The 22206-nt window shown below is 37.0% G+C and overlaps 1 protein-coding gene across 7 annotated transcripts in view; it reads right to left on the bottom strand.

Annotated features, from left to right (window-relative positions):
• ARHGEF10 (Rho guanine nucleotide exchange factor 10) overlaps nt 1-22206 on the bottom strand; it is a 233289-nt gene that overhangs the window by 5426 nt on the left and 205657 nt on the right. For all 7 annotated transcript variants that reach the window (XM_043985031.1, XM_043985030.1, XM_043985033.1 and 4 more), the window contains one exon: nt 14503-14677. In XM_043985031.1, the coding sequence (XP_043840966.1) occupies nt 14503-14677 (175 nt within the window). The remainder of the gene's footprint in view (nt 1-14502; nt 14678-22206) is intronic.

The following is a 22206-nucleotide window of genomic DNA, read 5'->3' as shown; positions in this document are numbered from 1 at the left end:
TATTGGGACCAAAAGGAAAGACTTAGAATTTAAAACACCACCACCAACTGAGGAACTCTGAATGCCTGAGCCATTTGGTTATTATTGGCCAACTGCTCATTGTCTGTTTAGGGTGTATCCTGTAAGGTGGAGATTTAGGAAATACATTGGAAAGTCACCATAGGGTGAATCCTCTCAAGAAGGGGAGGCAGACCTGTGCTTGGCCTAGTCATCAAAAAGAAGTGAAGTCAAAAGGGAACTAGCTTGCCAGGACAACTCAATCCTTCTCTCTCATATGTTGGAGGTGGTAGTCTTCAGAGTCGAGATCCCAAGAGAACAGAACCGAGGAGCCTTTTCACAGTTTTAGAGAAAGGATCCCTAGTGTTTTCTGAAAGAGCATAGAAGAAACAAACCAAGGATTGCAGCTAAGTTGGAAGGTGGATGTAGGAGGGACTACAGCTGACTAGTGAAGACAGTTCAAGTGAAGCCAAGTAGGAGCCGGACTCCAAGAGGAAGCCTGGTCCCAAACAAATAAAAAGCTAGAGAAATTGAGGCTATAAGAAGCTACATGGAGTTGGGAGAGAGGAAACTCAGGTAGAGGTAGCTGCCACAAGGAATGGGGGACAGGACTTTGGAAGTCAGACTACTTGGGACAAGTGGGCAAGAGATTCAGACATATATCTTCCTTTTCTCCTCTTCCTATCTCTCTGCCCCCTCCACCCCCATGCCCCAAGCACATATAAACTATAGACCCTAAGACTATAATTCTGTCTTTGTTTTCTCTTTCTTCTTGGAGTTGCTTTGGAAAACCAGTCTTTTCCTCTGAGCAATGGGTAAAGTCTCTTCACTTTTAAACATTTATTTTGTCTTAACAAACAATGTTAACCACAGATATCTGCTAATCTGGGTACACTTACTGGGATTTGTGGTTAGGAGGAAGTAATTGTAGGGGAATATCACAGGAAAGGAGAAAGATTTTAAAAGTGTCTGCCAGAATGCTGTCTCTGACAAGGGGGTCAGGACTAGAAATATAGAGAATTATAGATTCCTTTTATAACTTTCTAAAGCAGAGAAAAGCTGTTCATACGGGCAACCCATTTAGATGATGAATCAATAGTAGGGAGGAGAGGAAGGCAAGAATGGAGTGGCTGAACAACCACTGCTTTAGTGATAGAGAAACCGAAGGCTAGAAAGATAAAGTAACTTGCCCAGGACCACACTAATTACTGTCAAAGCCTGGATTGAAAGCTAGGTCTCAACTCCAGCTCTAAAACACAACATCTTACTTAGTGCCTCTAATTTAAATATTAACATATTTCTTCGAGAACTGTAGCCCATCTATACTTTAGTAGATAAGACTTAGAGAGTTAGCTATGGCTCAGGAAAGGTGAGTCACCTGCCCATGGCCACAAAACTTAAAAATGTAAGAGCTAAGATTGGAACTCAGGACATCCTAATTCCAAGTCCAACACCCTATTCAATATACCCCACTGCCTTCACTTGCATAATTAATAACCTCAATTTGAAACTGTCATTCTCTAATTTTGTAAGTTTACATTTATGAATAACATTTTTTCCCTGTTTGGGGTCCTTTTTCCCTTCAAATCTAGTTAACTCAGATTATGGATAATATCCAAAATTTTCCTAGAGTTTCTGTACAGTTTTTAAACTTAAATATGTTAGGTGAGCTGTGTGCTAGAGACAATCTGTAATATTTGGAGTAACAAGCAGTGAATATTCTCATATGAAAAATAATATTTCAATCCTATTTTCCATATAATATTATTAGTTCATGATGGTCTTTAAAAATAAATCTGGGGGGCGGGGTGCAGCTAGGTGGCACAGTGGATAAAGCACTGGCCCTGGATTCAGGACCTGAGTTCAAATCAGACATCAGACATTTAACACTTACTGGTTGTAGGGACAGCTAGGTGGCACAAGTGGATAAAGCACTGATCCTGGACTCAGGAGGACCAGAGTTCAAATCTAGCCTCAGACACTTGAAACTGTGTGACCCTGGGCAAATCACTTAACCCTCATTGCCCTGAAAAAAATAATAATAACACTTACTAGTTGTGTGACCCTATGAAAGTCACTTTACCCTCATTGCCCTGCCCCCATTCCCCATAGGATGCTACTGTAGCATATGAACTGTCCATCAATTAACCCTCACTATTTTTATATGATTGGTTTATCATTTTTTTTCCTGATCATATTTCTAATGACAATCTTGAATGGCAACTGAAGGATGGACTTTGGCTCTTCAACATAAAGCTTAGCCTAAAATGATCAGTAAATGGTTCCCCAAATAGACTTTTACAGGAAGTGAAGTAAACTAATAGTGTGTGCCCCAAGGCTCTCTCCTGGGCTCTATTCACTTCTCTATATATACAGTTTTGCTGGATGATCTCATTATACCCCACAGATTCAATCTTTTTTCTCTGTCCAATCAATCTCTCTCTTGCTCTCCAGTCTCTTGTCTCCAATTATCCATTTGACATCCCAAACTGAATGTCCCATAAACACTTCAAACTCAATTTTATACCCCAAATCTTCCCCTCTTTTCTAACTTCCCTAATACTACGAAAGGAACTGGAGCAGGTAGGCAGTACAAATGGATAGAATGTCAGTCCTGGAGTCAGGAAGACCTGAGTTCAAATCTTGTCTTACTAGCTGTAAGACCCTAGGCAAGTCCATTAACCCTATTTGTCTCAGTTTCCTCATTTGTAGGATGAGGTGCAGAAGGAAATGGAAAACCTCTCCAGTATCTTTGCCAAGAAAACTCCAAATGGGGTCACAAAGTGTTGTACATGACTGAAATTAATGAACAACAACAAAAATTAAGGAAACCATTATCCTCTCAGTCACTCAGGCTTGCAACCTAAATGTTATTCTCAACCTCTCACTGTTTCTTACTCTCTCTAATTTGTTGAAAAGTCGTGTCAATTTTAGATTCATTATCCCATCTCTTATATATTCCCTCATTTCTCATCTAACAGTGCCACCACCATAGTGTGGGCCCTCATCACCTCACAACTAGACTGCTATTGTAATAGTCTGCTGGTTGATCTCCATGACAAAAGTCCCTTCCCACCCCTGTCAATTGATCAATTGATCTTCCTAAATGGCAAGTATGACCATGTGACCTGTCCCACCCCCTTTAATAAACTCCAGTGGTTCCCTATTACTTCAAGAATGAAATATAAATTTAAAACCTGTCATAACCTGGTCCTTTAATAAATTTTCAGTCTTTATACCTTACACTCTTTTACGTAATCTATAATCCAGTGACACTAGCCTCTTTGCTGTTCCTTGTATAAGACACTCTGAGTATTTTCACTGGCTGTCTCCTATGCCTGGAATTCTCTCTTCTCATCTCTGATTCCTGGTTTCCTTTATGTCTCAACCAAAACTCTACCTTCAATTAATAGCATTTTCCAGTTCTCTTTAATGCTACTTAGATTACTCACAATTTATTTTGTATATATTTTGATTGTACCTAAGTTGTTTATTTGTTGTCTCCTCTATTAAGACTGTCAGCAACTTGAAATAAGGGACTATTTTTGTCTTTGTATCCCAGGACTTAGCACAGTGCCTCACACATATCAGACACTTCATAAATGCTTGTTGACTTGATTTGATGAGGGTCACACTAATTAAAATGGTCAATCTGTGCTCAATGATGGCCATGGTAATTATTATAGAAGCTTGCAAACTGGAGATGACAGAGGTTTGGATCTACCTACTGCCTTCCTATAATATATATTTTTTCTCTTTTTAAAAAAATGAATAAAGTACATTAAAGAATACCAAGTAGTGCTGAAAATAGAATATACTCTCTTATACACAAACCAAAATATAATTCAAGATTGAGATTGAGAGAGCTCTATCCTAAGGATTTTGAATGTCTCTATTTTTACCAAGTCTCTGACAGGCCAAGATAATGGATTCAAGACAGTACCAGGAACCAAAAGGATCTGATATATTTATTTCCTATAGTTACCACCATGATGGAAAATGTAAAGAATTAATTGTTATTTGAGGTTTTTATGCCTTGGTGCGCACTGGCCTGGGGCTCCGCAAACCCCACAGTGCTCCACCCACTGGTTGTAGCCGTTGCCAGGGCTCTGGCACCTCACGTCATCACCACTTGCTGAGGCCTACATGGGCCTGGCAAAATTATAATGATTGGAAGCCTAGTGAGGGCAGTCATGTGACTGTCAGAATGGCCATCCCATTGGCTGGGGCTGTGTGGGGTGTTTCTAGGTTTGGGGGAGGAGAATTGGGCATTCTAGGTGGAAGCCCCTTATTTGGCCACGAGCCAACTAACCTGGGGGACCTTCTTGTCCCTCCCCCACTGCCCCTTAGGCAATCTCCCTTGCTCTTAAAAAAAACCTTAGCGTTTATCTTGCTGGTCAGAGAAAAGCTGGTTCATTTTGAACTGCATCATGATTGAATATTTGGCTCCCCTCTTGTATATTCTAATTGGCATATTTTGGGGCAGCATATTGTCCCAATTTAAACTGTTGGCCTGCTCAATACTTTTTCATGGCATTGCTGGTTTCCTCCTCATAAACACAGTAAAAAATCTTTGGAACAATGGTATGGGAGAGTTTATCTTTCCCACTGAGCACATATACAATATTACTGGAAGCATTACAACTAAATTAGAACTGTATTATACCACTATCATTATAACTCAAATGGCTATAAATTTTATTCTAGTTATTGTCATTATTGCAATGTGGTATTTTTTCCAAAAAAGCTGTAAAGAGAGGAAGGGATATGATCATAGTAGACTATGTATTCAGAGGGATACCAGTACAGGTCCCTCTATTGGAGATGACCTGAGTTCAGAAACAGATTTAGACCAGTCTTTAGAATCAGATCAACAGAAACTGCTCCCCCTACAGAATGTTACAGCCCACAGAGGAGCACAGCGTAAAATATATAGCCCATTCATTCAGTCCAAAGGATCTGTGTGCATGGAAGAAACTTATACCTAAGGTTGATCAGAATCCGAAGTCAGTAATTTCGCAGTTAAGGTCTATATTTAATACATATCAACCCACTTGGGCCGATGTCACTTGTCTTATGGAAATTATACTATCCCCAAGTGAAATTGCAGATATTGTCACAGCAGGAAATTCCTTGGTGGCCTCTGGGGAAGCGTTAACAGAGTGGCCTCTCCAGGAGCCAAACTGGTATTATAATGATCCACAGCAATTCCAAGAATTTAAAAATGCTAGGGAAACGCTACTGAAAGGAATGGAATCCTGTTCTAAGAAATCTGACAAATGGCAAAAGTTTTTAAAACTTGCTCAGGAGCCTAATGAACAACCTAATAGATTTTATGATAGACTTTGTGAAGCTGCTAGGCAATTTACAAGACTGGACCCACTAGACTCAAAAGATTCCTATATTGTATGGAATACATTCATATATCAATCATTGCCAGAAATACGTAAATTTTTTATGACACAGTGTCCAGGCTGGAAAGATATGGCTGTAGAAAGGCTTAAAGAAATTGCCACCTATATCTTTGAGGCGAATGAAGACAATATGGCTAAGCAAAGCATTCTGGCACCAGCACTTTCAGGTCAGGACAAAACCCCTAAGGTGTGTAAGTACTGTGAAAAACAAGGACACTCATTGAGAGAATGTAGAATTAGAAAGCAAGAACTCAGGTGGGAAGTAACTGAGGGTCTGGAATATTTTTTCAGGAGAAACCAGAATAATTATGGAAATTTTTACCAGAAAGGAAACAACCAAGATAATTACAGACCTTATTACAACCAGTGGGTGGAGCACCGCGAAGTTTGTGGAGCCTCAGGCCAGTGCGAGCCATAAAAACCTCAAATAACAATTAATTCTTTACAAAACAAAACATGAATCGACCTAAGAAGATCAGTCCCATCTTACTTGGGGCATGAAAAAAGATATATTTGCTAATTAAAAATAGTCTCATAAATTAAATTTAATGGACTTCTGTTTTTCAAGTTTTCTTATTATGAGGGGCATAGTATTTAGAAAAGTATCAATGGGTAATAAAATGTTAATTGTTTGCAATTATTATTTTAAATGTAGTTTTGGGGAGAACATTTAGGGTCTTTATATTTGAAAATTAGGTACAATTATATTAAGACTAAAAAACACGTTTAACAATATCAGTTTTCCACTAAATAGGTAAAGGTCATTAAGACTGTCCTTTTAAATCCTGTGACACATGGAAAACCAGGAAACAGCTGCCTCAGGAAGTAGCTTATGATAGGTAAATAGAATTCCATTAAAGTTACTTCCTATTTTCTAAGTCAGGGTTTTACTATTCAGTCCTGGCCATTTGTGACTTCTAGATATTTACTGCTTGGTATTAGAATGTGCTTGCTAATTACAGATGAAGTAAGATTTAGTAATATCACAATTGCTGGACTGTGGGTAATATGCATGGATGAGTTTTATTTTATGTAAATTATGGCAAATTATATCTTTCAGGTATAGGAGAACCTCATTATAACACAGGAGACAGCCTCAATAAATGTTGACTATATACAAAGTAACCTTATAATATGTATCTTCGTTCTTGTTTATGACATGCCCAGTGTCAGAGGGGATTTCAATAACAGCTTCTGCCTCATAGAATATCTAGCTTCCTTTAAAGCAGCACCCCAGTACTTTCTTTTCCCCCTCTCCAAGGAAACATGCAAAACTGTAGCTCTTCAATGACTGTTAAAGACATTTCAGTGACTGTTGGTGTGGGGAAATGAGGCACTTCAAGGATTGCATGATAGGATTGTGACCATTAGTACAAAAATTTCTCCTTTTTTTGATATGAGAAAGTCTTTACCTCCAATCCCTGCTTCAAGTCTATGTCCCAAAGATAGACTTTAAGATCTTCTCCAAGAACACAGCATCTTGACTATTTTGTGGTAGAAAATTCAATGGAAACACCTGTGTGATGAATGCTGTACTTATATGGTACATAGGAAATGTTATCTTTACAATCTCTCTCCACTCTGTGTAGGTTTTCAGGAAGCCCTTGCTATTTTCTAAAAGAGTCAGGAAGGAAGTTAGCACCTATGCAATCTCCTAACCTAAGCAACTACAGATTCAGTTACATAAAGAGATGTATCATAAATATATAGTCACTACAACATTTGAGAGATGATCACATTTCAAAGTTATACTTTATTAGGACCATCTTTGGGAAATAGAAACACAAAGGGTAAGGATATTAAAGAAATAGCAAAAGGCAGGGAAAATAATGAATGCCTCCTTAATCAGTTTATAACTCTAAATTACAAACAGAAATAACTTGTTAGGTTAAAGTTTCTAAGTTTGTTCTTCAAAGACTCATGAAAATTTCATCATGACTTTTACCTTGTGGGAGGTAAACATCTCTAGTGGGTAAGTTGAAATCTTGGCTCTTCTACTTAATACTTAGGTGATCTTAAACACCTTTCTGGGCCTAAGTTGCCTCACATACAGGGTGAGGGGGTTGGCACTCCTAAGTAGAGATCCCAAGGAGGTCCATGACAGCATCAAAATATTCAGAACAGTACTTTGGTAGAAGCAAAGAACTAGGAACAAAGTTTATATGTTCATTGATTGCTTTGATGGATAAACACATCATGGTACATGAGTATAATGGAATATTCATGTACCATAAGGAAAAAGAATATGAAAAATTCAGAGAACCATTGGGGAACCTATTTATACTGATGTCCAGTAAAGTAAGCCAAACAAGGAATTGAACATACACAATGATTACAATAATTTAAAGAAAAAAAATAACATAAAACTCTAACACTGGGTATTAGAATATCCAAAGTTGGCCTTGAAGAAGAATTGAGAAAATATAAAAATATACTTCCATCCTTTCATTACAAGTGTAATGATTGGAATGATGCCACCTACTGGAGACTTACTATAGGAAAGCTCCACCATGAGGAGAATGCCTCAGAGGGCAAGAACATGCGGCTTTTCCTTGTGTCAGGAAGTGACATTTGCTCATAGGTGCTGTCTATCAAGGCTACCAGCCAATCAACTTGAGGAGTCTCCTATTTTCTGGGAGGGGACAGTAAGGAGGAAGGAGGGCCTGCGCGGAGAGCTCTGTGTCTTTTTGGTTCCTAACTTCATGGTGGTGGTGGTGGCGGCAGAGGACTTCACAGGAAAATTGAGGAAAGATAGGAATGCCAGGCTGTTGGAATTCTGTTCTCAATCTTTCTCTTTCTATCTTTCAATAAACCCTTAAAAACCTAAACTCGTTTTATCAGTGATTTTAGTCAGTTTCCCCCAAACTGGGGGAACAGATTAGAATTCACATTTAGAATCTTAAATTACACACAGGGATGGGAAACTGCAGGTGTTAAATTTTGCACATATTGTCAGATACTATCTATACATTGATTAGTTTTACAAAATGATTTTCTCTCTTTTTCTAATCTTTATTACATTTACCTTGGAGCAGCTAGGTGGCACAGTGAATAGAGTGCCAGGCATGAATCAGGAAGACTCATCTTCCTAAATTCAAATCTGGCCTGACACTTACTAACTGTGTGACCTGAGCAAGTATCTTAACCCTTTTTGACTCAGTTTCCGCATCTGTAAAATAAGCTGGAGAAGAAAATGGCAAACTACTTCAGTATCTTTGCTAAGAAAAACCCAAAAGAGGTCACAAAGAGTCAGACATGATTGAAAATGATAAACAACAAAAGCATTTAGCTCAGTGGATCACTTAACAGAATTGATATATTCAGAAATGAATGTGATGTAAAATAAAAACACCAATAATAATTATACTTTTTAAATAAACAAATTAGACTAAATGACAACTAAAAGGTCCTATCAATTGAGTCCATCCATTAGAGGAACCATTCTCATGCCCTGTTCCCACTTTAGGACATGAAGAAAACTGGTTAATGATTTGTGGTTAATGGTATTGGGCTAGGGACAGGATTTCTAAATTATTATTTTTAAAATATGGTTCTAAAATACATACATGCAAAAGTGTATATGGGAATTAAAAAAAAAATCCCTCCCACACTTGCCTACAGAAATGCTACCCTTTTCTTTCTAACCAGAAGAGGAAAGTGATTGATTAAAATCCTGTGGGTGGTACAAAGCCTTGACTAGGAAGTTTGCAGCAGTACTTCTGCTGCTAGCCTGTTAGGAGTTTGGAAACCATGACAACTGTGGTGGGAAGGACAAGAGTGATGTCAACCAGAACACTGGTTCCTGTTCCACAAGTGCTGTGCCAACTGGAATGGAGTGATACATTTAATAGCTTGGTCACAGCAACCCCTCCACCCATTCGATAGGTTTGCAAGACGGCTTGTCACTGCAATGGCATCTCATTTCCTATGCCCCCCAACATCTAACCTTTTGATATGTAGGGAAAATAAATTATTTCTATGAACTGGAAAAATAAATGCATGCTTTGGCAAACCAAAAATTTAATTTGGTTTTATCCCAACAGCTACAACAGAGATCCCAATAGCAAACATTCATTTCACTAACATGTGTGCTCAGTGAAAACATTTACTTCAAGGACTGTTGCAAAGTGTCAGTATGCTTTTAGAGCAGTAAAGACTGTAAATAAGTTTGTGGTTTAAAAAGAAGAAATCATTTACATGTCATTTCAATGCTTCATTTTTCTATTCTATCAAAATAGCTGAGAATTCATTCAGAATGCTAAAGAAGTCATATATGCTATCTGTTAATTCCTGCAAAGACCCTATATCCAACCTCAAGGTCAACAAAACATGTTTCATAAAAGGGGGTCAGCCCTCAGCAAATCTGTGAAGCAGACAAAGCCTGTACTTGGCACCATTCCATTTTTCCTCTTAATGGTTCCCGCTCCCAAGTGCCTTGAGGCCTTTTGTATCATGGCTTGGTTACTCAGAATTTCCCACTGTTTCACTGTACTAAGACTTGCCTTCCTGCCCAGGCAGCATTTCATGATCCAGATTTCTAGAACCCTTTCTGCAGTCCTATCAAAATATTTTTGTTCCAGATCTACTTCAGTTTATCTCTCTCAACCAAAGAGCAATCAGATTATCTAATCCTCATTAAACTGTCAAGGGATTTACATTTCTGCAGAGGATTTCTAGACAAACTTTTTTCATCGGAACCTGTGATATAGTGTTTCTAAGAAGCTCTAAGAACCATTCTGTATCTTATAGTCTTAGGATCGCCTGGGTATTGAAAGGCTAATTGACCTGCCCATGGTCACAGAGTTCATATGTGTCAGAAGCAGGACATGAACCCAGGTTGTCTGAGGGTGTGTGAGGCTTAGGCAAGCCCTCTATCCATCATGCTGGGTTTCCTCTTAGAGACTCTTTATACTCAAAAAGTTATTCTAGGGGCATTTCTGAAATGAGGGCTAGGTAATCTAGGAGATATTTTGGACCTTTCTATCATCCACCAAGTCACAATTCCATTTATCTGATTGCCCCCTGTCTCTTTATCAGATATTTAAGCTAGCTATTTAAAGTTCCAATAAAACACCAAAAAAAAAAAATTTAATTAAATATTTAAATTTCCTTTTATTTCCCCCCCCCCACATTCACCTACCCACAGATACTACTTAAGCGCTTAACAAAGGATTTTCCATTTTTGTGTTTTAAGCTTCCATTGCATCTCGTCATTTTCATTATAGCAACCTCCTACTTTCTTGACTCATAACCTTTTTTGGTGATTATCTTGCAGACTCATGGAAGCATGCAGAAGAATTTCCCCCCAGAATAATTGAAATAGATCTCAGGTTTAAAATATGGTATCTTGAGGTCTTTCCTAATATAATTCTCCCTCTTAAGTCTTATGTAAGTTATAGCACTTTGACCTTAAAAGAAGTAATCTGGGGACTAATTTGATGTGTATGACAAAGCATGAATGTATTATTGTGGAGCAACAGTAGACTCCTTTGCCCAAGGGGAGCTATTGCTAGAAGTAAATATCTTACTTACTACCTTGTACAGTAAGAGCCTCATTTATTTATCTCAAAGAAAACACAGAAATGCATTTTAAATAAAGCCAGAGAAAGGTATACATTTTCTTTTCTCCAACAACAGGAAATAACATTTGGCATAAATGTTGTAGCACTAAAGTCAATGGAGCATATGCAGTGGGAGAATTAATGTAAACATGAAGAAAGAATGGAGTTAAGTTCTCAAATAATACCATCTGTATTGGATAATAGTCTTTCCATAAAGCTCTAGTGCCCCTCAACTAATACTCTAAATCGTCAACTAAAGAATTCTTGTGGCCCTTTTCAGAAAATGCTTACATAATTATCTCATTTCATCACCACAAATCCTCATAAAATACATAAATGGAAAGTATAATCCATTCTACAGATGATCCAAGGGGCAGAGAAGTTGTGGAGGTTACTTAGTAAAAAGATGGTGAGGTTCTGCTACCACCCAGGAGTAGTTCTCCTCACCCTCATCCTTAACTAGGTTGCCAATAAATTCTACTACAGTGAATTCCCCTGTGGGCAGATATTTTTATATGTACCAAAATCACTTCTTTTGTTCCTAATTAAATGGCCTCTTTAGTGTCTTACATAGATTTTGACTGTGTTGCCTGTAGGCTCCCCTTCTTTTTAAAAACTATAATGCAAGCTCCCTGAAAAGTGAGACCACCCCAAGGCAGCTAGTTTGGTGCCAAGAAGCTTACAGGAACTAAAATGTATTTAACTTAATTGCTTACCAAAAAGACAAACAAAGAGCACTTGATTTGGAGGCAGGACCTTGGTTCAAATTCTGCAACAGACATTTGTTAAGGTGGTGTAGCATTACTTGGTATATGTAACAATTTTGATGATCATTTTTTATAATTTGAAGTTCCAAATTCTCTCCATCCCTCTTGTCCCTCCCTCCTTCTTGAGAAGGCAAGCAATTTGGTTTTGTTTTGGTGGGGCAATAAGGGTTAAGTGACCTGCCCAGAGTCACACAGCTAGTAAGTGTCAAATGCCTGAGGCCAGATTTGAACTCAGGTCCTCCTGAATCCAGGGCCGGTGCTTTATCTACTCTGCCACCTAGCTGCCCCCAATTCTGCTGTTTTTAATAATAGATATTATTCCGAGGAAACATGCAAAACTGTAGCTCTTCAATGACTGTTAAAGACATTTCAGTGACCGTTGGTGTGGGGAAATGAGGCACTTCAAGGATCACATGATAGGATTGCGACCATTAGTACAAAAAGAAAGTAAAAAATGTAAAACAACACTAATAACTGATAAAAATTTTGCTTCAAAATAACCTAATTAGTCTAATTAATCCTAATAGAATAAGCAAAAGTCTTCAGAAAGACCTGGAACCTGGGGAAGCTGTTATCCAATCCCTCTATAATGCAGTGTAAATCTCTTTAAGTTGTAAGAACATTGAGAAGACTGATTGAAACAAACAAAAAAATCTGCTAACCACTGCTAAGAAGAAAAAAAATCTTGATGTGGTCAAGATAATACAACAAATGAAGAATACAAAACACTGGGGGAGAGTAACTTTTAGTGAGGAAACTCACTTTCCATTTGAAGCTATACAAAGGTAAACAAACAAATTCAGTAATCAGATTGTAAAACATCCATCCACAAAAGACCTTTTCCCTTATTGAGAGGATAATGAGTCCTGATAGCCTGTTATACAGAGAAAAAAATTGTTCCAAAGTTCTGGAACCAGTTCTATTCTCTACTGTCCTCTTTTCTTAAGTCCCTTTCCCCCATATCTTTTAGTCAAGCCTCAGCCTTGAATTATTCCCATCCTTTGTCCTGTTGACATACTGCTCAATCAAGCTGAAGAAAATCAGAAAACTTTGTGAACTAGGTCCACCAAAAATTTATGTTACATAATCTCAAGTGGGCCCTCACTGCAGCAAGGCAATCCTTTTATACCTCCCTAATCAATTCATTAGCTCACTTACCACAATGGTTTTTCAAAAACATTTCATCCTTCTTCCAATCTCCCATAACTCTCCTTCCCCTGCCCTACTCCCTCAGATGAGAATCTTGCCACATATTTCACTGGGAAAAATTGATTCCATTCACCAAGACCTCCCTCTTCTTCCCTTCTCTTCATATCATATCACTTGGATTCCCTCCCACACTTTCACTCCTTTTAAACAAGATGAGGTAGCCCTTCTCCTTGCCAAGCTCAATCCCTCTACATGCAGAAGTGATCTCATTCCATCCTGATTTTCCAGCAAATTGCCTCTCCTGATCTTCATTCTTTTCCTATCTCCTGACCTCTACTCTTCTGCCTACAAACATGCCCATGTTTCCCCATTCTCAAAAACCCGTCACCTGCTGTGTATGTTCTTCCTCTTTAGCTATTGTCTACTATCTCTCCTTCCTTTTGTGGCTAAACTGTTCGTTCTACCACATCCTTTCCACTCACTTTCTTTTTACCTTTCTATAGTCTGGCTTCAAACTTTGTCATTTAACTGAAACTTCTCATCACCACCCACCTAGAGTATCATAATAGCCTCTCATCAATTCTTCCTGAATTAACTTTACCATCCCCTCAACCAATCCGTACTTTATATTAGACAAAAATAATTTATATGTATTGATCTGTTCATGTCAATTCGCTGGCTCCCTAGTGTCTTACCAAGTCAGACTCAGATGCCTTTGCTTGACATTTATGGCCCCTCATATTGTGGAAACACTCAAGCTTTCAAGTTTTATCTCACATTATTCCCCTCTCTACAAGCTCTGAGTAGCTGTGAGGCACAGTGGAAAGAAAGCTGGCCTCTCAGGAAAATCTTGGTTCTAGTGCCACCTTTGACATATATTGCCAGTGTGCCCTTGAGCAAAAACTTACTTATGGTCTCAGTATACCATGGCACTTCTCTATGACTACAAGTTAAAAATCAGGTGGCAAAGTTGAAGAGAAAATGCTGCTTTAAATCACTGAGAATGTTCTTCACCAAGCATCCACCTCTACCTACATTCCAGTCAACCCTCCTGATTCCATGCCTCTGCTAATACTGTTCCCTATGTATCATATATCTTCCTCCTTCTTTGCCTGATAAATTCCTTCCCATTCTTTAAACCCCCTCTTAAATGCTACCTCCTCTGTTAAGTCTTCTCTGATCCTCTAAATTGATAATAACTTCCCCCTCTAATCCCAAGTAGCACTTTGTTTCATGACTCCCTAACTCATTGCTTATGCAATACTATGTGTTAGTTATTTGGGGTGGTGGCTCATGCCTTCTACTAGACTGTGAGCTGCAAGAGAGCAAGGAAGATGTCTCAATTAAAATTTGTTCTTCACTCAAATCCTAGTACAGTGTGTATTCTGAGCACAATAATCGTTTCACAAATTCTTGTTGGATTTATTGAAACAGAACTTCTCAAGCATCATGAGGAAAGTTTGTAGTCTTCCAAGAAGCAGCAGAATGGATTCTACCAAACAGAATGAAGTTTGATGTTCAAGTTATTAGAAGGAAACACATATAAACCCTCACCCACACAGAGCCATACACAATCACACTTAAAAACAAACAAAGAAAAACCAAACGAGTTACCTGACAACATATGATGAATAGGAGTAGCTATGTTGATGTCCTGGAGATGTTTTAGTGTCTCTGTGTGAAAAAGACGGAGAGTAGAACCAGATGTAAAAGCAATCCAGATGCCAACTCCAGCAACTGCCATGTGAGAGATCACCATTCCCTCCTCTTGATGGGCCTCTAGATGGTTCTGGAGAAATGAAAGTGAATGACAAGGAGATACGAAATAAAAAAAAAAAAACATTCAATGCTTATACAGTTTCACCATATAGCACTTCTAGAAGCAGAAGTTTCCTATAGTTCTTAATTTTATATTTTTCTCCTAAGAAGTGATTCCCTTGAAAATACATATCTTTAAGGAGTATGATTTATTAGCATATGATACAAAGCATGCAACTACATCTCCAGAGTATTCAGCAGGCAACTTCAGTGATCTAATACATAATTAAAATTATTAGACAGTCAGTCAACAACCCTTGACTAAGCACTCAAGGCCTCACATTTTAAAGGGGAGAACAACATACAAAACAACTATGCAGACACAAGATATATAGAGAGTGAATTGGAAATAATCTTAGAGGTATGGAAGGATTCTTGCTGAGACCTAAAGGAAGTCAGCGAAGCCTGGAAGTGGGGATGAGAAGGGAAAGATTTCCAGGCATGGAGGGTCAGCTGGAGAAAATGTAGAGTCAGGAGACAGATTGTCTTGTGTGGAGAACAGGCAAGACACCAGTGTCATTGGATTGTAGAGTGTGTAGAAGTGAGTAAAGTAGAAGAATACTCTAAAGGTAGGAAGGGGCTAGCTTATTAAGGGCTTAGAATACAGAGAATTTTACATTTGATCTTGGAAATAATAGGAAGCCACTGAAGTTCACTGATTGAAGGGGTGGATATGATCAGTATTTTACCACTAAAGACAGTTCTGTGTCTGTTGGGAAATTAGATTACTGAGAGTTCAATATAATCAAGTTACTGATATTATTTTTTTTTCTAAAAGTTGAAGGCACTTGGTAGAATTAACAATTGCTTTGCAACCATAGCAGCATGCTTATGTGCTTCAAAAGTTTGCACTTGGAGCTTTCATAGCTCACAGAAATCATCCTGAATCCTGGGAGATGGAGAAAGAGGAAAGATCTGAATTTCAAAGGAGGCTAATAGCTGCAGCCATAATGTGAGCTGGCCTGTGGACCAGCACGAGGCGAGGAAGGAGAGGTAAATGGGAGACAGCACAGAGAGTGAGGAAATAAGTCATTTGAGAACTGTTAAAAGAATAGTAGCAGCTCACACATATAGGATTCTATGTTTATAAACCACTTTATAATTACCTTTTGAATCTTATAGCAACAATGTAAGGTGAGTAGAACAGGAGCTATTCCTGGTTTATAGACAAGGATACTGAGGCTCAAAGAACTTAATTGAATTATTTCAAAGTTCAGATGGAGCTAATAAGTGGAACAACTGGGACTCAAACCTCAAGTTGTGTAGCTCTAAAATCCTGGACTTCAGTCAAACTGTCATCTGTGTCTAAGAGAGTTAGGCCTAGCCCATTTCACTTTGAGCAGAAATTATAACACTAGTACTTTAAAATTATATATATGTATATATAATATAAAGTATAACATGTATATCTCTACACACACACACACACACACACACACACACACATATATATATAATCAGATTCTGAACCTTTCCTTTCATCCTTCCCCCCAAAAAACCTTCAAATAATTATAAGATAGAGCTCAAATTCCTTAGCTTGGCATTCAAATCCTTACTAAAAAAATCATGTTTCTCCAAATCTACCACTAGCCAGCCCACAGGAACCCTTCATTTCAGCTAAACTTGTCTACTTATTGCTTCCTATACACACATTCCCACTTCTATACCTTTGTCCATACTGCTTCCCCTGCCTAAAATAAAAGTGCCTGTTCTCCACATGTCTAAATTCCATTCTTCATTTAAGATTAAGCTTAGATACCTCCTCCATCATGACACAGACACAGCATGATACAATGGAAAGGGGAAGGGATTTGGTATCTGAGGACGTGCGTTTGAATTCTGGCTCTGCACTTATTATTATTTTTTTTAATCTGGGACAGCTCACTTAGGTTCTGGGCCTCAATTTCCATATCTATAGTATGAGGAGTTTGAATAACTGCTAAGATCCCTTCAGTTCTGTATGTATGATGAGAAGATCTCAATATAAATCAAAAGAATAACATGGGAAGAAATGAGATTATCACTTAGACTTCACCTGGCTTCTTCTTTACCTCAGTACTTGGAGAGTTCCAAAGAAACAGTACAGGACTTGGAAGATATCTTCAAGCGCTTGAGAAATTGGAAAAAGTTCATAGGTGCATAGATTTTTGAGCTGAAAGAAATCTTAAAAGTCATGAAGTCTAATTCCTTCACTTTACAGATGACAGAATCCATCTGAGTCAAGAGATCAACTGACTTCACCAAGGTTACAAAGGCACACAAGGAACACAGGTTCTTGGATTCCAAATACTCTGCCCTTTCCATGATATCAAACTGCCTCTTTGTCACGGGGGCATGGAAGAGATTTAAGCTGAGTCTTCAAGAGAGGATGGAATCTAGACAAGCAGATGGCAGGGAATTTTATTTCAGGCATAGGAAATGGCATGGACAAAAGCATGGGAGGTAGGAATGTGTAATCAGGGAGTAGTGAGTGGATCAATTTAGCTAGCCTGAAGGTTCATTGAAAAATAGTGATCAGAAGTAAGGTTTGAAGAAACAAGATCATTTGGATGGCTAGGGAACCCAGGTCCTCTGACTCCACATGCAGTGTTTTGTTTGTTTGTTTTTTTCCTACATGGACTGCTATTTTTTCTAGTTATGTTTTTTCTATTTCTTTTATTTTATTTTCCCCCCACATTTATTTTATTTTTAATTTATGGAATAAAACAAGCATTTCTATAACATAGTATAAAAAGATTGTTGCACACAAAACTGCAAATCTATTATGTACAACTTGTTATTCCTTTTAAATATACAACAAAGTTATTAAATAACTAATAAATTTATCATATAATTCTTTTTTCCTTTTTCTTTCTTCCCTCTCCTCCCACCCCACTCTAGGGATGGCCACTGTTAGACACAAATAGGTGTATGTGTGTATGTATGTATATGTGTGTGTGTGTGCATGTATACACACACATTTATATGTATATGTACATGTATGTAAAACTATTCCATTCATACTTCTATTTATCAGTTCTTTCTCTGGATGCAGAGAAAGGACATTCATATGTCCTTTATAGTTAATTTGGATATTTATAATAGTCAAAATGACTTATTTGCTCAAAGTTATTTTTAAAATAATACTGCTGTTACTATAAACAATGTTCTCTTGGTTTTGCTCATTTTATTCTTCATTATTTTGTGCAAGTTTTCTCATGTTTTTTTCTAAGATCATTGAGTACATCATTTCTTATAGCAAATAGTATTCCATCCCAATGCCATTCCCCAATTGATGGGCATCTCTGTAATTTCTAGTTCTTTGCCACCAAAAAGAGAACTGCTATAAACATTTTAGAACATACAGGTTCTTTTCCTTTTTCCCTAATCATTTGTGAAAATAGACCAAGTAGTGTTATTGATGGGTCAAATGGTATAGATAGTTTAATAACTCTTTAAGCACAATTCCAATAAAAATCAAAACAATTTAAAGTCATATCAAAAATGCTCTAAATCATTACTGATTAGAGAAATGCAAATTTGAAAAGCACTGAGATATCATTTTAAATCTACCAGATTAGCTAAAATGATTGAGGGTGAAAGTGACAAATGTTAGGGGGAATGTGAAAAATTGGGACACGAATTCACTATTGGATTTGTGAACTGTACCAACCATTTTGGTGAGCAATCTAGAATTATGCCCAAAGAGTCATCTCTACTTTTGAAATAGATTTTTTGAGCCCAAGTGTAGGACTTTACATTACTGTTATTAAATTTTATCTAATTTGGCTCTTCATTATAATGTCATCAGTCAGTAAACTAGTATTTATTAATGCTAATGAATGATGTGACTATTGAGAACATTTTGGATTCTCTTTCACCCATTGTAAGATATCCATTTCAGTTTCTGTCCTCTGCAGATGTATAAGCCATTGATAAAAATGTTAATAAGTAACACAGGATTAAGCACAGATTCTAGAAATACTTCACGAGAGACCTCTTTTCAAGTTGATACCAAATTTGGGTCGTCATTCAACTGAATACACCTAACCATTCTATCAGGTGAACTATGCAAGTTAAAGTGAAAAAAATTGAACCATTTCACCTCTATGCAGAAGTGGTTCCTCTTAAATATACTCCCTCTTCACTTCTGCCTCATAGAATATCTAGCTTCCTTTAAAGCAGCACCCCAGTACTTCCTTTTCCCCCTCTCCTCCCCAAAACAATCAATTTGTATAAGCTTTATACTTATTTCCATATATTCTGTCTGCTCCCTACCCATCTGGTATCTCAAGAGGAATCTACATCAAATAGAATGCTATCTCCTTGAAGACAGGGATTGTTTAATTTTCATCTTTGTATCCTCAGTGCCTAACCCAATGCTTTTGCAAACAGTCAGATCCAAATGCATGTATGTTGAATTGAATAGAATTAATCATAATACCATTACTCATAAGTGACATTTCTGTAAAATTTCAAAGTTTTCAAAGTACTTTATATATCTCATCTCATTTGAGCCTGACAGAAATCCTTTAAAGTAAGTTCTAAAGGTTATTTTCCCTACTTTTCAATTAAGGAAACTGGGGCTAACAGAAATTATATAAATTATACATGCTCACAATGTACATGTTAAATGTTAGAGGAAGGATTTGAATCCAGATTTTCCAGATTCTAAGTCTACTCATGCAAATGAAAAAAATTAATAATTCATGATGGGGCTTAATGGTCTTGGGTTTTTAAACTTTGAAATCTTTGTTTCCCATTATGAAAACTTTATTTGCATAATTTTCCTGAAGAAACTAAAACCCAAAATAGAAATTTCATATACTTAGTCAATAAAAATGAATGAATGATCACATTCAGGGCTATAAGGAATCCCTGAATCACAGGCTTTGTTCTTATTTATAGAATGTTTCATGCCTACTACTAAATGACTCACAATGCATAAAAATAAAAAAACATATTTTTGAAAAATTAAATTCTATCTTGATTACTGAAGACAAATATACTCAAGGATAACATAGTAGAAAAGCAACTGAACCTAAAAATAGGAGAAACTGAGGTCGAGTGCCAGCTATGACACTAATTTTTGTTACCTTTGGCAAATATTTTCCCCTTCCTCAAGTGATCAATAGTTCAAGGATATAAATGTGTACTTTTCTAAGAAAAACAAAAGTTATTAATATCAAGAGAAAAAAATTCTCCAAATCACTAATAATTTGAGAAATGCAAATTAAAACAACCCTGAGGTTATATCTAATACCCATCAGATTGACCAAACTGATAGAAAAGGAAAATAATAAATGCTGAAAGAGCTATGGGAAAACAAGCACATTAGTGCATAGTTAGTGGAGCTGTGAACTGGACCAGCCATTCTGGAAAACAATTTGGAACTATATCCCTAAGTTTACTATTCTTTGACCTAAAAATATCACTATACACCAAAGAGATCAAAAAAAGAAAAAAAAGATCCATTTATACAAAAATATTATGGTAGCACTCTTTGTAATGGCAAAGTAGTAGAATAAAGGGAATGCCTATTAATTTGGGAACAGCTGAACAAATTATGACAAATGAATGGAATGGAATACTATTGTGCCATAAGAAATAATAAAGGGATGAAGAGAAATCTGGGGGGACTTGCATGAACTAGTGCAGATTGGAGTGAACAGAACCAGAATCACAATCTAAACAATACTAATAATGTTGTAAAGCCGAACAACTTTGAAAGACTCAATTGAATATTTTTAATGAATAAAAACCTATTTTCTCCCCCTTCTTCCACTCACTCCAACTGAAATTTTTTTTTTTGGTGAGGCTATTGGGGTTAAGTGACTTGCCCAGGGTCACACAGCTAGTAAGTGTCAAGTGTCTCAGGCTGGATTTGAACTCAGGTCCTCCTGAATCCAGGGCCAGTGCTTTATCCACTTCCAATTGAATTTTTAAAAAATCATTTTTAATTTTTTAAAAAATCATTTTAAACAAATATCTATAGTTAAGCAAAATGAATCCAAATTTGCTCACATAAAAAAAACATATATCAGGGGTAGCTAGGTGGTGCAGTGGATAAAGCACTGATCCTGGATTCAGGAGGACCTGAGTTCAAATCCTACCTTAGACACTTGACACTTACTAGCTGTATAACCCTGGGCAAGTCACTTAACCCTCATTGTCCAGCAAAAACAAAACAAAACAACCCAAAACAGCATATGTCTCAGTCTTCACACTTCTGTCAGGAAGTGGGAAGCATCAACCTTTTGTAACTGTTATTGGTCAAAATATGTTGATCAAAGTTGTTAAATATTTTAAAGTTATTTGTCTTTATGATGTATCAATTCATTGTATCGGTTGTTTGATGGTTCTTCTCACTTCAGTCTTAATCAATTCATACAAGTCTTCCCAAATTTTTCTTTGAAAGACTTAAGAACTCATATCAATGCAATGACCAACCACAAATTCAGAAGAGTAATGACGAATAATGCTCCTAACAAAAAGGCAATGAACTCATAATGTCCAATGAGACATATTTTTGGACATGACCAATGTAGGAATTTGTTTTATTTGATTATGTGTTTATTGCAAGTTTTTTTCCCCAATGGGGAATGTTGTTGGGGAGAGAAAATAAGTACTTGTTCCTTTAAAATATTTTTAAGAAAAAATAAAATGCTAAAGCTGTACACTTTTAAGTCTCTTCTAGCTCTAGATTCTAAAAGGTATTTTGTGTGTGAAATTTACTATTTTAAGACAATTGTTCAGCAATGGTAACAATGTTGGTCATTAAGGCTCTCTCTTGGTCTGTCTATCTTCCTCCTTCTTTCCCTTCCCTTAATGTATTTTAGGAGCTTACCTAACTACACTTTCCTTTCAGGTCATTTAACAATCCACCATGAATTCTCCTAGGGAATGTATCAAGCTGAAAAGTAGTCTCATAGTCAGGCATTTATTCTGTGAACTGCATTTTACTAATTGGTATAATCTCCCTACACATTCCCCAGTCCAAATAAAAAATGCACATGGGAAAAATTCTGCTACTAAGAGGTTGAAATTAACACACACACACACACACACACACACACACACACACACACACACACTGAATAAACACATTTTTAACACATTTTCCCCTTTTGTAACTTTTGTATCAGAGCAATTAACTATTAAAATATGCTGATAAATTTTTCTTATTTAAAAATTCAAGAGCTGTAGTGTTTTTAATGATTATTTTTGTTTTAACCATGTTGTTAAAATAGTGTTATAATGAAAACACAGTGTTAAATTTGAAACACAATGTGTTATACTGGGTAAAGGGCTAGTCTTTGAGACAGGAAGATAGGGGTTTAACTCTTGCCTCTCACATGCATGGCTGTATGAACTGGGGAAAGTTATTAATTTAATCTCTGAGTGACTTTGGGCTAAATTTACAGATGAGTTACTGATCTCTAGGGAGTTTCAAATACAGATGAAATAACAAGTCTGAATACCCTGCTTACCCACACAAAATACAAAACCAAAAACCCCACA

The sequence above is a fragment of the Dromiciops gliroides genome, chromosome 2 (genome assembly GCF_019393635.1).
Source record: "Dromiciops gliroides isolate mDroGli1 chromosome 2, mDroGli1.pri, whole genome shotgun sequence".
Taxonomy (NCBI): Eukaryota; Metazoa; Chordata; class Mammalia; order Microbiotheria; family Microbiotheriidae; genus Dromiciops; species Dromiciops gliroides.
The sequence above is the reverse complement of the archived record's forward strand: the minus strand, read 5'-3'. Positions and strand labels throughout refer to the sequence as shown.